Source organism: Gavia stellata, chromosome 26, assembly GCF_030936135.1.
Source record: "Gavia stellata isolate bGavSte3 chromosome 26, bGavSte3.hap2, whole genome shotgun sequence".
Lineage (NCBI taxonomy): Eukaryota > Metazoa > Chordata > Aves > Gaviiformes > Gaviidae > Gavia > Gavia stellata.
The window spans coordinates 337073-353882 of NC_082619.1; the positions used below are offsets into that span (position 1 = coordinate 337073).

At 52.5% G+C, this 16810-nt stretch overlaps 2 protein-coding genes across 2 annotated transcripts in view; both read right to left on the minus strand.

The window, feature by feature from the left end:
* Positions 1–11282, minus strand: part of KMT2A (lysine methyltransferase 2A) — a 45983-nt gene extending 34701 nt beyond the window's left edge. Inside the window, exon 1 of the mRNA XM_059829537.1 lies at positions 10935–11282. Coding sequence (XP_059685520.1) covers positions 10935–11282 — 348 coding nt within the window. The remainder of the gene's footprint in view (positions 1–10934) is intronic.
* Positions 11283–14515: 3233 nt separating this feature from the next.
* ATP5MG (ATP synthase membrane subunit g) lies at positions 14516–16548 on the minus strand. Its single transcript, XM_059829742.1, has 3 exons — positions 16476–16548; positions 16173–16333; positions 14516–14696 (listed from the first exon to the last, which is right to left on the minus strand). Exons 1-3 carry the CDS (start codon positions 16537–16539, stop codon positions 14598–14600), a joined length of 324 nt encoding a protein of 107 aa, XP_059685725.1. The 5' UTR covers positions 16540–16548; the 3' UTR covers positions 14516–14597.
* Positions 16549–16810: the final 262 nt, after the last annotated feature.

Here is a 16810-nt window from a genome sequence, read left to right on the forward strand (position 1 = left end):
AGGTGGCAGAACAAGCTTTCCCTCAGAGGCACCAAAGACTGTTTCATCTCCTACGAGGATTTTTCCCAGCAAAATCACCACCACTAAAAGAGCATTTCTTGCTAAGGGACCACAACCTTTACTGATTGTTAAATTTCAAAGAATAATGACGTTAGTAGCCATGTAGGTAACATTATGGAATGTCAAGGACAATTTCTTAAAAATTGACTCCTGATTATAGTAAAGGTGGTTTTTGTTGTTGGTTTGGGTTGTTGTTGTTGTGGGGTTTTTTTTAATTCACTTCAGACTTTGTCTTTAGGAGAGACGATAACCTGAGTTCATTGTAAAGCTTTTCTCCGACAGAGGCATGATGTTAAAGGCACTCTGTTCTCGTTAAGACAGCTTTTTCAGGGAGTATGCAAAAATGTCAATCCTATTCGTCTGCCACCAAAATTTGTGACACGTTTTTGTTTTTACGTTGCTCCAGCTTTCGTAGTCCGATTTCACCTCAAGTATTTATATTCCCCAGTCTTAGGTTTCCTCTGAACTTTGAAAACAATTCAAGTCAATTGTTGCTTGCTTCTTTAAGCTGCTGTGCAATGTGGCCGCATGCTAGAAAGTAACTATGCTATTTCTGTAACAATTTGAGTCTGCAAAGAGCTTTGAGAAGAGCAAGAACTACAAGAACAGTACCCTGAAAGTAAAAAGGTGCAACACCGTGAATAGCAGAAGGTAAGTTGTGCAAAGGAATAACACCATTTCCTGATGTAGCTTAGGCCGGGCAAAAGACGTCACAGCAGTGCCCTTTTTCCGCCCTGTGCGTCGTACATTAAATTTCTAATTCATCTACTTGCAGGACAGACCACGAAGAAAGTCTCAGCTACTGAAACCACAGTTTAGTTTTAAAGAAATTAAACCACACGCACTGAGACCCGTACCTGTGTCTACAGGAAAGTCGTGATGTGATAAAAAGCAGCAAGGCTTAAGACAAACCATTTCTCAAAATTTTCTCCTTGGTTTCTGTTTGATGAACCTCAGTATTAAACAATTAAAATAGAGCAAATATTCTGAACAGAAGGCCATTCAAGTTTTCAACACAAATAATGGTCTAGGGAGTCAAATAAAATACATACACGCTGAGGCTGCAGTTCAGAATCGCTGTAAGCAAGTGTCACCGCACATTGCCGGAGAGGGGGACAGTCCTGCCCTTCCTCACATCCCTGCTGCCTATCTATCTGCTCTTTGCAGTTGCAGCAGCGATGCCGAGAAAACCGGAAAAAGCAATGATAAAGCAGTGTAAAAGAAATAAAGTTATGCCAAAACGCGCTGTTTCTACCTGAGGAAGCCTGCATCACGCAGAACCTGCCGCGACCTTTCCCTGGAAGGGAAAAGCTCTCAACTTAAATCCCACAGTAATAAAAGTGGAGGGAGAAAGGCTGCAGAAGCGCCCGGCTCCCCACTCGCCTGCGCAGAGCATTGCGGATCAATGGCCCCGTCACGCCTGCCTGCCACTCCCCGAGCACGTGGGCTCCCTGTAAGATGTAAACACTGCTGCGCAGGCACTGCCTTCGCAGGGACGCGCACCCGGGGAAGAGGGTCCCCGGCACTGACAAAGGGAGAGGCTGTTCACAGAGACAAATTCGGGCTGAAATGGTCTAAACACTGGGAATGGAAGCAGAAAAACAACAAGCTACCTACAAACAGTCAGGTGTAGAAATGCAAAGGGAACAGCCGCTCACCCCGTGCGATTTCTTCTTCGTTAGCCTACCGAAAATTGAGATCTGCAGCATTTTCAAACACACAATCATGTGCTTATAGCGTACACTGGGTACAGAGAAAGGCCGAATAACGCTGACTTTTGTGCGTATGAGCACATCTCGCCCAAGGAAACAGAACTTACTGCCGCAAGCAGAAAAGTCTTAAGCCATGTATACAGCCCCTCATAGGAGAATCCTATAGGCTGCTTGGTGAAAAAAGACAGCAGTGATTTCCTTCCATAAAACAATTCATTTCCAAGTCTCCCAGCTCTAATTAAACAGCTTCCCAGCACTTCATTCATTTGCTGCACAGAAACGGCTCTGAGCAAGGGGCAGCTTGAGGGTTGTACCTCCAGAACCACAACGCTGCAGTCCGAGAAGCACACCCCGACAAACACAGAGCCCTCGCTATGGCAATGCCAACGTACTCAGCTCTAAGGACTAGTCACATTTCCAACACACCACTTACTTAAAACACCAAATACTGAATAAACAAATTATTTTCAGGAAGAGTAACAGACACAAAGACTTATTTACAAGATTGAATTAGAGACCATCCCTGCCCAGAGAGGCAAGTAAGTTCAGTGTAATCTAAAATAATACCTCATGCTAAAATCAGTTACTGGCCCTCCACTTACATGTGTATGAAACGCTCACTGTTGGCCAACAATTGCAAACCTCTGGTAACAAAGGAAGAGATGCATCTAATACTAAATACAGTCTCATGCAGTTGCAAATAAAAAAAAACTTCATATATAACAACCAAGTTACAAAGAGGCTGACTGTGTGCAGTTAAACCTTAGGAACAGAAAACATGCATGCATTTAAAGTTATGACTTGACAGTTTGGTGTTCAAAGGTAGCAGTGTCACACGACAGTTCTGCTAACTGCTCTTCTGCCCAGAAGAAAACACTGGGCCTGAAGACATGCAAGAACACATAGTGTGGCTTTCTAATGCTCCAGCCACCCCTCTACCTTTTTGTGCTCTTTATGAAAAAAAAAGAGGTATTCAGCTTCTACTTCCCCTAAGAAGTTTGTTCAGATCTGCTTTCCTGCTGCCTGGCCGAGAGGAGGTTTTCCATACAAGCACGTGGTGAAGACGGCTGGAGAGATGAGAAAACAACGCGCGATTTCTGCAGGAGGAATCCCCATTCCTGCTATCCTGAAATCCCCACCCCAGCTATCACCAAACAACCCTGACAGATACAACTTCTCTACAAATATTGGGAGGCTGGGACCAGGAAGCGAGTAACACAGAAGTAACAGTCTTGACTTGTATCTGCCTCCAAGTTCACGTGGCTACTAGGAATGTTTTCTTCATTTTGTCATTCAGGGGTCTAAAAACACTACTATTTTATCTGTGGTTACGAAATCAGCACTTTCTGTATTTTTGACAATTGCCTGTCACAATCCACAACTGGAACCTGCGTTATTTCTAAACTGAGCGCCATTATCCTACTTTTCCAGTGGGATATGCTGAGTCTGGCTTTGGCCCAATATCCTGGGAATCATCATTTTTTCTCATTCCCTACCAAGGAGTCACCAGAACTGTCTAGGGTAAAAAGGAGCTCTCCACAAAATAATCACTTCGGCTTCATTTACAGCTACAAGTAGCATGACCAATACGTCATTCACGTTTGTTCGGTGACATTCATGAGCGTATCGGTGACCTCAAAACGGTCGTTCTCACTATCTGAGAAGGCACCCTTGTAACTTATCAGAGAAGATCGAGAAGGCCGCTAAACACCAGCATGCATTTGCCAGGCCAAACCATCCTGTCGGCCATCATACGTCAAAACGCAGTTTTGAAGCCAATTAAGCAGGAACAGCTTCCCTCCGTTTTTTCAGAAGTGACTATAAAGCACGACAGATGGAGAGTGATTAAAAACCGTAACAGTTTTGAATGTGACCTCATTTACCTGAAAAAGAATAATGCAACACAAAAAAGGTCACTCGGGATTATAAATAAAAGGATGAGGGAAGGCTTGCCTCATGCGCAAGGCATGAAGCCTAACCAAGCAGGCAAGGGGCGATCTTCTCCGTGGGCAGCAGAGCTTCCACCTACACCTCCCACTCAAACATTACACTACCTCAACTAGTTTAAACCTCAAAGTTGTGAGCAGATGAAGAAAGGCTTTTCCTGAAGTAACCCAGCTATTACAAGGATGGAAAAGTTGCAAGCAAACCTCTATTACAATGTTCTTGAGCAAAATTACTTTTCAAAGAATTGCTGACTAAAGATCTCAGACGAAAATCCACCTTCAAATGAGAAACTATCCTGAAGGTACTGACTGATGTTCCGATCTCTGTCTGAGGAATAACAGCATAACCCGTACCCACTACGGATCTGTAAAGTTGCACGGGACTGTCATCAAAGCTGTCAGAAGCACTAAACCAGCAACGCAGCTGTTCCAATCAGCTCTTGAAAAGGTTTATTTAATTTTACAATAGAGTTATCTGAACAACACTTTAGTTCTCTTCCTGTTCACCATCTTGGTTTTGGCCCCAATTATACAGCACCTCATCTTCTTGGAGAGAGAGAAGCTATTTTTAGAAACTCATTCAGAAGCCTGCTTAGTAACTACGGCACAATACCTAACAGACTCCTCTTCTTTCAGCAAACATCCTCGGAGGTTGGCAATAAGTAACCCCGAGATAAACGCTGGGTGCACTCTGCACTCATGTCAGGAGCGGAATCATCTGGGAGTTCAGGGAGGTGCTTCCCAAGTGATTACTTGCAATGCAACATCGCTAATAAGTGGCAGAGCACTTGGGGCTACTGTTATGTACTGACTTGGCTGAGGGTCCACTCGTCCTTTCGTTCTTTAATTAGACGAAAGCTCTGAATAAGAGTGACGCACAGACTCTGCTGGGGCTTCGCCTCAAAACAGCACCAATCTACACAGCGTGTCCTGAGAGCACAGAACGGCTCTTGGCTGGATCACCTCCACATGACAACCCCCAAACTAGAATGGGAAGATACACCCCTGTGATTGCCTTGCAGCTGTACCCTCAGCAATCAACCACGACAATACAAATGCGATTAGGACTGCAGCTTTCAGAGTCCCTTGGACGACACCTAATTTCAGAATTAGAAAGAGCAAATTGGCCTTTACGGGGTTGAAGCGCAGAGAGAACCCATTCTGACAGTATTATCGAGCGCGCAGATCAATCTTGCCAGCTTGCTAGAAGGAAAATGAGAATATCCAGCGTTAGGAGGAAACAATACAGCCAGTTTCTCACTATCTGGCCAAACTGCGAGCTGCAGAACGGACTAACTTACAGCAGCAGCCCACTAACGAAACACAATCGGTCCCCGCTTTCCATGGAGTCCCAGTTCCATCCTGGATGAGGAATTCCAATTTACAATTTCCATTCTGAACAAAGAGGGATGCTTTTTAGAGCACCTCAAATGGCCTCATTCTAGTCGCAACAAGCTTTCAATACCACCTCCGAGGAAGAGGGTCAGCCAAACTATTACCTCGAAAGGTTTAGCTTCCACCCGGTGAGAGAAAAGTGAAACCAAAGCCTCTGGGACCACATCTAAGAGACCACTGGCAACACACCACTTCTGGCAAGTAAAATCTCTCTCTCCCGGTTCTGTAATGGATGTTTAGAAAGCAATGCTTCAGCCGGACTTGGACAACTGAGGAAAGGAAAGAATTCTAGAGCTTGTTAAATAAAAGTAGACGTAACTAACAAAGCTGTCCAATGCAACAAAGCAGCAGGTTGCAAAACTTCAGATACTTCTGCACACACACAGCTGTGCTCTAAAATTGCTGTATCGATGCATTAAAAAAATCTTTAGTAGTGGCAAACTCATCTTTCGCTCCTAAAGAAATGTACACCACTCAGCAAAGCACGGCAGTATTATTAAAGTTGAACCATGCTTTGTAGCTTGGCTCAGGAGGGAACAACTCTTCCATGGGAATTTTGTGGTATCCCTGCACCTTAAGGTCTGAGAATTCAGTTGCTGTCGGTGCACAAGACTGAACGGAGGGGACTAACCATAATGAACTGCAATACTCTCAGCAAAAAAACAAGATCATCAAAACCCCAGAGGCTTAACGTTGCGTGGCCACCTAGCTAAAAGGATTCAATTGCCAGAGACGCATCACGTTTGGGTAGTTTGCAAGAACCCACATTCTTTGCCAAAATCATCCCCAGCGGCCACCAATGCTGGAGAGAGACGCGAGACGCATCATCTCATCAGTGACTCCCTTTGTTTGCCCTTTACCAATACTTCACTGCAAAACAGCCTGGACTTCGTAAGAGATTGGAGGGGACGAGGATGCCTTCCAATAAACGCCAGATACAGTTTCCTCAGGTAGTCTCTAGGACGGGTCAAGAAAATGAGATGACCTCTGCTGGAGCGACAAACACCTTTGCTGGTTTGCGACCTGAACCAACAAAACAAAGTCCCGCTAATGGAAGGCTCCCTCTGAACGCAGGTTACCCGTGTTTCTGTTCACTGAAACAAAATACAACTGAAACCTGAACAAAATGCCTCTTTGTCGCAGTTTTACTTCACATAAGACAGTGCCTTTTCCCACTTAATTGTTGCCGCTTAAAAGCGGTAAGGGGAGCAAGGTTTGGCACCACAGCTGGAAAACCTGCAGCAAGTGTGTTCCCTCGCACACATCCGCTGGAGAAAAGCGCCTGCGCACGCCATTACCCACTCGCTGGTGGAAGCCATCAGCACCGTTCCACATGCACTCAACAGGTCAGGAGGATGCAGCCTCAGCAGGGATGCGCTTGGAAGCCGATTAAAAGAGACCGAGAAGTGAACTACTGACTCAAAGAGCGACCCAGTCTCTTCCCTCATTTCCTCCAAATGTGGTACAGTAAAATCTGCAGTTCAGCGCTCTGATGACAAATCAGAAGCACGCAGTGAAACCCACTGCTGCAAGAGTCTGTCCTGCGAGTTTTCCAGCTGAAGGAAGTGCAATGTCAAAAAGCCCTCAGAGCAAACTGGTCAGAGTGCACTGCTGCTGCTTCTGAAACGACCTTACCTACTCATCACTGCTGTCAGTGAAACAAGTGACACCACCTTCCATCGAAAACAGTTTCTCACGGGGAACCCCAAATTACATTCCACCAAAAAGCTTCACAAAACCGCTTCTCTGAGGGTTTCGAGTACTGTGTAACGCTGACCAAATAGTGGAAATGGGAAACTCGCCAGGATGGTTAAAACATGTACTTGTATTTTCACACTTCTGATAAAGGAGGGCTCCAGTCTTCAGAAAGGAGAAAAAGCATGAAGGAGCCCTCCATCTCTCGGGCTGCGATCCGAATCATCTTCACTATGCGTCTCTTGTTTTACATCAATACCTATGAGCAGTTATCTCCCCATGCACGTGCAGTAATCATGTTACCAGTAACAGGCAGGCCTCTACATCTCTACTTCATGGATTAAAGACCCAGGCAGTTTTACAGTGACCATTCAGCGTAAAACTAGGAGAGGGAATTTTGAGGCAGACAGAATTTAAATGCCTGCGGAGGAGAGAAATTATCTGTACTTCCAGCTCAGGCGTGACCATGGCTGCAGTATGGAAGCCACTCCTTCCTCCCAGCACATGGATCTAGTACCATTTCAAAACAAGCCAGGCATCGGTGAACATCTAAGACTCTAACGTTTATCTTGTAAAAAATTATGATCCATGTGCAATTACAGCAGCGCTACTAGAGACACCATCATCACTACTATGTTCCATTTCAAACCTCAAGTTTCTGCAACTTTCAAGCTGATGCAGATTTATGGAGTAAACTGTCAACGTGCATCCAACACGCTCTCAACTTTTATGTCCCAAAGCTTCAGTTAAACTTCAGGGATGGGGAAGGAGCTCTGAACTGACAGGTGTAGCAGATATTTAACAACTACACACAAGCTTCTTTTATACCAAATATCAATGTAACAAATCAAGACAACAGAACCAAATTCCCCTTATTACTAAAGTGCTATTCACATCAAGCAGAAAGGATAACATGCAGTACAAATGCCACCGTTTTCAGCCAGTTACAGCTTTACTGTGCAAAAAGCACCCCCACCCCACCCCCAACTCTTGCAGTGCCAAAATCAAGTATCACAACGTTGCTCCCTTAAAGCAAGCTGGTTTCGAGATAACTCAGTGAAACAATGAACTGCAGCAGAAGTCCAGGATTCATACAAAGTCACCAGAAACCCAGGGAGTATGCAGTGCATCCCAGAATTCAGGTACCTTTTAGATTAGGAATAAAATCTGCTATGTTCCACAAAGCGGCCAAGGAGACAAGGGAAAGACCGAGCATACTACTTGCTCTGGACTTTTTTGCTAGATCAAATTTTGATGGTAGCACCCAATTTCAACAGGTACTTACACAAGTGAAGGCCGGAATGCATCATGCCACTAAGAGGTCAAAAAACCAAGCAAGCAGAACAGAAGTCGTACATAAAAAGATTACACAGCTTCTTCCCCTGATTGCCACGGGCTCCTGAACTCAAAGCGACAACTCAAAGATTATTCCCAATGCAGAATGCCAACTCAGCTGAAGATTGTAACTGGCTCAGCTCAGGGAATACCCTCAACCTTGTGGAAGAGAGCGGTGCAAGCACCAGACAGTTATTCAAAGGACATGGTGAGCCCTAGTAAGCAGGGGTCTTCTGGAAGCCCCCTTGTAGAAGAAGAACACCTCCACCCCAAGTGGGGTACCACACGGGCACCAGAACTTCACTGTGTCAACACCAACACACAGCCGCCCTCTCCTCTAAAGAGGCCACGGGCAGCACCCACACGCTGATTTCCTAGACGTGCAGGAGCTCTTTTCACATCCCCCACTCCCACCCTGCAGAGAACTTGTACCACAGGAGAGAAGAGCTTGTCCTACAGCTTCTGGTGACCGGCAGCGGTGGTGTGATCTTCACTATGACTATAATGCGTGCAGAATAAGTCACTGGTCAGGAGAACTAGATCCTTCAATGCAAAAAGGCTTTGTTTTTTGAGCATCACCAAAGGAAGGAAACCAGCTCAGTGAGCCAACTAAATCTGAATACTGGAGACTATCTGCTCTCCGAGGATGCCTGAGAACGCAGGCACAGGTTGCAAATTTAGAGTGAGGAAAAGCACCCTGGGTCTACCCCTTCCCTGCTCACAAGTGGTCAGGTGAATCTCAACCTTCAGACACCAAGCCACAAAGAACTTTCATCATTACTTTCCACTGTATGTAATGTTATTAGACAGAAGTTTTTAGTAGCTAGAGAGAAAACCTATGTGAGAAGTAAAATTCTTAGGATCCAGGAGACACTATCTTCATCAGCTGCTAGCACCAAGAATGCAGTCAAGCTATTTTATTTTAAAGCAAACATGCCCTAAAAGCCAAACTCGCAAAGATCTTTCAAAGATGTTTTAGAGGCTTTTTGAGATGCAAAAATGTATTTTAAGATGACTGGAATGAAAAAAAAAAAAAATCCAATGTCATCTCAGAAAGAAGAAAAGAAACAAAGCAACTCTCCTCCCCCCACATAAAAACCTCCTGAGTTGTTAACTCTGTGGTCAGGTTGGTTAGCCAGATTTCAGTCATTTCTGCCACTGAACTAGCGCTCCTGAGATATTAACTTCTTTCAAGTAGACATGGTAAATTCCATTGAACCTGGTCTATTGCAAACAGAAAAATGTACAAGTATCCTAAACCACAGCCTTTAAGACACCGGTATTAAATAAAAGGGATGCTGGTGGGCAGTCCGAGTTAAAACCCAAAGTGCTGTACTGGTGGAGTTAAAAGCGTTTCCACGATCAGCTCTGTGTGTGCAAACATGACCCCCTTCCTCCCTGCACCCCTTCCTCCTTGCACCGCAGCCTGCTGGAGCTGGAACGCTGCAGCCCAGGAATTATGCTAGCTCAGCCGCGAGTGACTAGCTCCACTTCATGGCACCCAATAGAAAATACCAACACCAAGCCAGAAAGACGCAAGAAAACTGTATTTTTGTGTGTGTTTTAATAAACTCTGACATCGCCAGCAATAGAAAAGCAAAGCAACTGTTCTTTAAATGGGCAAAATATAGACAAAAGATACGCTCACCCACTCCACAGCTGACAATCTGCCAGAAGAAAAAGAGACAGAACTGGCCTTTCAAAAAAATTAAGCATCCCTGCTACAAATAACCCGCAGAATTTTCTTGCTGGCGCAAGGACGCAGCTAACAAGTGATGCAAAACAAGGATCGGGGAAAAGGAGCGCTGCAGCTTGTAGTAAGTAACACACCCCCATCATGTCTTCCCTGTTCTGTCAATAGGTGGGTTGTTGTCAGACTCTTGCTCTGGCTGCTTTAGAAAGGCTTAAAAAAATATAAAAATGAAGGCAGGAAGAAGAGCAACTCAAAAAAAAAAAAAAAAAAGACGAGAAAAAAAAAAAAAAAGGCAGCGCTCTGGGTGCCAGGGAACGAGCCGCCCTCGCACCAGGCCCCGCTGCCCTGGGGTCTGGCTGGGCGTCCAGAGCGGTGAAGGGGAGGAGGGCCGGCGTGCGGCACCCACCGCGGGGCACGCAGGAGGAGCCGACACCCCGGCTCCCCGCCTCGGCCCGGCGCCGGCCCCCCCGAGCCCCCTCTCCCGGAGAAGGACGCGTTACCCCGCAGAGCATCTTCCGCAAAGGGGAGAAACGCGAGCCCGGCCCCGCGCCCCGGTTCGCCCCCCGCGGGGAGAGGAGCCGCCACCGCCGCCTCCCCCCGGCCCCATCCTACCTCCCGGTGACGGGGAGCGCGCTCCTCACCCCCGCGGAGGGCGCGGGAGAGGGAGCGGCGGGAGGAGGATAATGGAGGCGGCGGCAGCGGCAGCAGGGAGGACACACCGGCGGCAAGTCGCGTGCGCGGGGAGGGACCGCGCGGCGCGGAGGCGGAGGGCGGCTGGCTCCCACCCGCCCGCCCGCCCGCCGCGCCGGGCTCCCGCCGCGCCCCCCTCCTCCCCCCTCGCGGGCAGGCGGCGGCGGCCCGGCGGCGGGGCGCGCCCTTTGTGCGGGGAGCGGGAGCGGCAGCGCGGGCCCCGCGGGCGCGGTAGGTGTGTCCGGGCGGCGCGGGCAAGGGGTGTGCGGGCAGGGGGTGTGCCGCCCGCCGGGGCGGAGCGGGGATGCTGCGGGCCGGGACCCGCGGGCCGCGCCGCGCCCGCCCTCCCTGCCGCCGTCGTTTCCCCCCCGCCCCGGCCCTCCCCCCCGCCCCGCCGCCCCTCCTCACCTCTCCGCTGCCCGCCTCAGCGCCGCAGGCCGCGCGGAACCGCCGCAGGTTGATGCCGATGGCGGCCGAGACCTGGAGCGCCGCGTCGAAGCCGGGTCCCACCCCGGCCGCGGGGCCCCCGGAGCCGCCGGAGCCCGGCGCTGCCCCGCCTCCCCCGCTTCCCGCCGCCCCGCCAGAGCACGGGCCGCCGCGCTCCCCCTCGCCCGCCGCCGCCGGCGCCGCCGCCGGCTCAGCGGCTCGCAGGCTCCGCACGGCCGGCACCCGCAGCCGGGACCCCCCCAGGCCCCGGCGGCCCCAGCCGCCGCTGCCGGGCCGGGCAGGGAAGCGCCACCGACCGCTGTGCGCCATCTTTACTGTGAGGCGACGAGCCAGAGAGCGGGGCCGGGCCGCGCCCCGCGCCCTGGATATCGGTTCGCCGGCCCGCAGAGGGCCAGCATAACAGCCGGTACTATGCAGGTTGCGGGGCCCCGCCATCCCGCCGCCCGGGCGCCTGGGTAAGCCATGCGCGACGGGTGCTAGCCCGTCATAACGCTGGGCGATATGCAGGGCCCCGGGCCCGAGCCCCAGCGCGGCCCGCCGCCCTGGATAGCGCAGCCTTCCGCCGCCGAGGTCCTTGAGAACTCGGAGAGCCATGCAGGCGCAGGGCACCCCGCGAGCGGGCCCCAGAACCTGGCTGCCGCAGAACCCGGCCGCAAGCAGCCCGCATAACCGAGACGGCAATGCCGAGCGGGAACGCGAGCCGCCAGCGCCCGGGACCGCGCATACGGCATAGGACGCCCCGCCAGACCCTCTCCATAGCGCCAGGCCGTACGCGCGGCGCTGCTCGGCGCGGCCCCGGGCCCGTCCTGGGCCGCGAGGCGCGGGCGGGCGCCCCGCACACCGGCGGCGCGCAGCCAGGGCGCGGGGCCGGCGGCGAAGCGGGAGGGCGGCGCGGCCGGCCTGGCCTGGCCTGCGGGGACCGCCTGACGGGGCCCCTCGGCCCCTGACAGGACCCCACGGGGCCCCCCGACTGCACCCACCCTTCTCCCGGGCCAGTGCGGAGCGAGGGCCGGGGCTCAGGGCCTGCCCGGGAAACCGGGGCGGCCTGGCTCACGGGCGAGCCGCGCTCTAGGGGGAGAAAACAGCCGCCGAGGTAGGCGCGAAGGGGTAGTGGCGCTGAGGTACCGCGAGCTGATGTCAGCCCTTCCCCTCCATGGCCCCGTCCGCCTCCTACCTGCTGCCCCGTGCTCCGCTTGCCGCCGGGCCCGGCCAGCGTCCCGCCAGGTGCCACCTCCACCAAGAAGGTAATGGCGATGGCACTAGGCCAGCAGCTCCCTCCGGTCCCCGGCGTCACACGGCAGGCTCGCCTCCATCTTGTGCAGCACAGCAAGAACGGGGTTAACATCCAACAAGTGTTCCTGAGAAAAACGAGACTGCAGAGGCACAGTTAGAACCCCCCTCTGTTTGGGGAACATAAAATACCTGTTTCCTTTAAAGCTCATCAGCTGAAGGGAGAGAGTGACCGAGGAGGAGGGAAAGGCTGTTTGGCCCTTAGAGAAGCAACCAAAAAACATCTGCGATGTTACTAAAGAGGACAGAAAAGCTTCTGGAGCCCATTGAGTTTACAGATGCCACTTCTGCTTATTTCACACTTGATGCGCTGCCGGGGTTCTGCTTTGGGAGCAGGGCTGGGGTGGCTTCTCATGAGGACTTCCAGGAAGGAAAATTAAAACTAGATGGTTTCAGTCTCTCTAGGGAGCTTGAAAGGGACTGGAGCATTTCCAAGCTCTCCCATGCTTTGTTAGTCAAGTTTAATCCTCCACACACAGCGAGTTTGACAGCCCGCGCGACCCAGCGCTGGTGTGCGAACTGCAGCACAGGGCCTGCTCATGAGTGCCTACAAGCGTCCGTTCCGAGAGAGCGGGACGTGCAGGTAGGAACAAGTCACACAGGGCAGGCAGGCCTTTGAGGGGGAACCTCTGAGGGAGGTTCTTTTGGGTCCAGAAACTGTCTGCAAATCAAGATGACACCTTAAATCCCCCGTCTGACCTCTCTGTCTGTGTCTCATTAAGTAGTATGTGCCACAGCCCCCCACTGAGGGGCCTGACGGGTTCCCCTCACCGGCACTTATCTGCTGGGCAATGGGTTTGTGAAGACGGGAGCAAAGAGCTCCTGGAGAGGGGCTGGTTTTGGGGCTGTTGTTCACCCTTGCCAGCGCATGCACCTGCTGCTCAGGCAGGGCATCAGGCTTCGGCCCTGGTTAGATGTGCTGGTGCGCTCTGTGAGAAAGCATCGCTGCCTCAGAGGGGAGTGAAGAATTGCAAAGTCCTCGGCAGCAAAGGAAGCAACAGGAGCACCCAGCACATACCAGGAATAAAAGAGGCAGAAATCACAATCTCCTGGACAGAAATGTTGGGAGAAGTGAATGCAGGACAGTAAATCCGGGTCAGGGGCTGGATGCCCAGGTCCTGTCGCTGCTCCTGTCACAGACTCACCTGGGGAAGCTGGCAAGTTTTTAGCCTCGGTTTCCCCATCTATCTTTCGGAGGCGAGCAGTGTCTGGTTGCAGGTTGTTACCTGTAACCCACAGCTGCTGGGTCAGGAACCCTTCTTTTTAACAAAAGAAGAAAAGCTTTCCATTGGCGCCATCAATGACCTTCTGGTCACCAAATAGGAAGCGTGTGAGCTCAACCTGCTCTACCCGCCAGGAGGCCAAGAGGCTTCTTGCCGGAATGAAGCATTGAGAAGGTCAGCTTTTCAGCTCTGCTGCAGGGAGAAGAGAAATGGCCGTGCTACTGGCGCAGCTGCCCCGGAGGCACTGGGATCACTTGGGGCAGCCAGGTCGGGGGCCTGTGGGTTCACTAGGGAGCTGAACACAAGGCCCAGAGGAGCAAAGGAGCAGTTGATACGACGACGGTATCAACAAGAAGCAGTACTAACTGGGAACCATCTTCTCAGATAATAAAAACAGTTAAGTCCTACCCCAACAGGACCACCAGCTTTAGAGAACTCCTACAAATTATTTTCTGAAAATGCATTAGAGTGCAGGTGATCTCAGCAGGTTTCTGTATATACCTCTACAAAAGCCAGTTGAAAACAAGCAAGCTTGAGGATTTCCAGACAGCTTACACCTCCAGCTGGCTGTGAGCTAAGATGACATGTACAGTAAAGTTCTGCTTACCTGCAAAGGCTTCCACTCAAGTCTCACCCCAAACCAGCAGAACTGTGTGGAATCATGCTACATCCCCTACGATACAAGCTATGGCAGGTATCTTTTGACAGTGTAAATCAAGTACTGGCATCTCTTTTTGGTTCCTGCTAGCTGATGGGAAATGCATTCAGAAACAAATGAAAGCACTTGCACTCTCAGTTTGAAATTGGGGCTCTCACGACTTCTCTAATACTGTAGCTGAGACACAGCAGTTGTCCGAAGACCGAGCACGGGTGTGATAACAAACAGCAGTGTCACCAAGCCAGCTTTAGTACTGTCTCAGGGGACTGGCAGCCACGCCTCCGAGCAGCCGATCACCACTGCCGGCAGTGCGACCGGGTCGAGGACAGGCTCGTGCCCCAACCGCCACAAAAGACCACGACAGCTCTACATCAGTTCCTGGCTTTATTGTCACAGACCCCGTTACAGACTCGGGACCACGGCACCGAAGATGGCGTTACTGAGGATGAGTCTTCAGACATTGTACCCGATGAGGCCGCCCTTGCCTATGATCTCCCCGATGTAAAACCACATCAACACCTCCGTGGCCACTAGACCATTCCTCAGTGCTTCCTGGAGAGGAAAAAAAAAAAAAAAAAAAAAGCCACCAGTTAGATCGTTTGCTCCTGTGACAGCTTCCTTCCTTGCTCCTGTAGTCAAGCTCCATGTATGACCAGCAAAGCCATCAACAAATTCACAAGACAACAGTTTAAGCAAAAAACCAAAAGTGCAATGGAGTGTTTATCATGTTCGGCCACCCCTCGACAGACCACGTCATTAAGATGGTTCACAAACGTTCAGTACAGCATCAGTCGTCATTCCTGGTTTTTTTTACAGCCCTCTCAAAAGATAGTTTCTTAAACCATCTATGTGGGAAACACTTTAATTCCAAGGCCAACCGATGACACAGCTGTTCCAGGCAGTTGGGCTAAATCAGCCACCTACCGATACTGTCCTCCCTGATACAGATAACGACAGGGGCCCGAGGAGCACAAGCACAGCCTAGTCCAGGCAGGGAAGAGTTAAGGCAAAGCCGATACAATACAACACTTTCAACTCTTGGCCCCTAAATTCCTTGAGCTTCAGGTCTTGTTTCCAGCAGCTCAGTTGTTTCCCCTGGCACAAGCAGAGCATTTCAAGCTAGCGTGCTGGCGGTTAAGTCAGGTCTTCCAGGTGATGGAAACCCACTGCAGCACGCATCGATTCCTGTGAGGGCCAGTCTCACAGCGGGCAGGTTTGCAGGCAGTGCCGCCTGGATTCATTGCTACACGCTGGTTGCACAGAAGAGGAGGAGGAGGAGGAGGAAGGAAGGCAGCCTGACCTGGGGTTCTCTGTGGTAAGCACATAGGAGGGAGCAGAAAAGCCTCAAGAAAAAAAAAAAAAATCAGAGCACTGAGGCAATGGGACGCCTCTTGGGACTTGGGGGAAACAAAGGGAAGGTTCATCAAGAAACAGGCCACGATCTGCAGCAGACGGCCCCGTTTGACAGCATAACCCCACAGAGTGAGGACAAGCCATCCAGGTGTAGAGGATAAAACGGTCATGGTGACTAACACGAGCCTGGACTTGCCAAAGAGGCTCCGAGCCTTACCACGAGCCTCAGCCGGAGCTGCAGGGATGCTCCGGGGCGATGGCAAATTCCCTCTGCACTCGCTCTCCCTCCCCAATCCATCGTATCTGGACACCCACCAAAGGCCAGGCTTGGCCTTCGGGAGCAGGTGACAGACAAAGGCACCCGCACCGCCCAAGTGCAGGTGCAGATGTGTTCCAGCTGCCAGATCCGAGAGGCCCCACAGCCCATCCCGTGCAGCAAACGCCCGGTCTCAGCTCCCAGGCAGAGGCACCGGCAGTGAGATCGCGCCCTGAATGAACTCCGGGACGGGCAGCAGCCTGCCGCGCGTCCCGGGCTGGTGGTGCAGGGGGCCCGACGACGTGAGCCGAGCCGGAGCCGGCCCAGCCACGGCAGGAGCGCCTCTCGGGCAGCGCGTTACAGCTCCCCCTCCACACAGCCGCAGTCCTTCCCCACCGCTCCCACCGGCCCGCCGGTACCTTGACGGTGAGCTGCGCCAGCCGGCCGCTCTGGAAGCTCCTGACCATGGCCTTCATGCTGTCGATGGCCCGGGGGATCTCGGCGGGGGTCGGCGGAGCCAGCTCCACCTTGGCGTAGTACCAGAACGTGGCCAAGCGCGGCTTCGAGTACGCCACGGCGGCTGCCGGGAGAGGGAAGGGGAGGGAAAGGCGTTTTCCCAACGGCAGATACTCGCGGGGCCTCCCCGGGCCCGTCCCGCCCGCCACCCCCCAGCCCCTCCGCCCGGGTGGAGCCCCGCTCCCCGCCGCGTCGCCGTCGCTCACCGCTGAGGAGCTGCGGCCCGCGGGCGGCGATGCGCTGCGCAAACCTCTGCGCGGCCTGCGCCATGCTGCGGGCCCCGAGCTGAATGTCACCCCGCCGCCGCCGCCGCCTGCGCCGCAAGGACCCCGCCGCCGCGGCTGCCCGCGCACCGCCTGCCCCCCGCGCGCCCGGCAGGCGTCTGCCGCGGGCAGCCGGAGGGAGGACCCCGGGCCGCGTGCGCGGGGCGGGGCGCGCCGGCCGCGCCGCGGGTTCGAGACCCGGGCGGTGCCGCTCCCGCCCCGTGTACCTCAGCCCACGGGGGCAGACCCACTCGCGCTCAGCTCCCCGCACCGGGGCG

Coding starts and splice junctions, on each gene's coding strand:
- ATP5MG (XM_059829742.1), bottom strand. CDS start 16,539: ATGGCGCAGGCCGCGCAGAGGTTTGCGCAGCGCATCGCCGCCCGCGGG. Junction 16,334..16,475: donor CGGGCCGCAGCTCCTCAGCG/GTGAGCGACGGC, acceptor CTCTCCCGGCAG/CCGCCGTGGCGTACTCGAAG. Junction 14,697..16,172: donor TGGCGCAGCTCACCGTCAAG/GTACCGGCGGGC, acceptor TTTCCTCTCCAG/GAAGCACTGAGGAATGGTCT.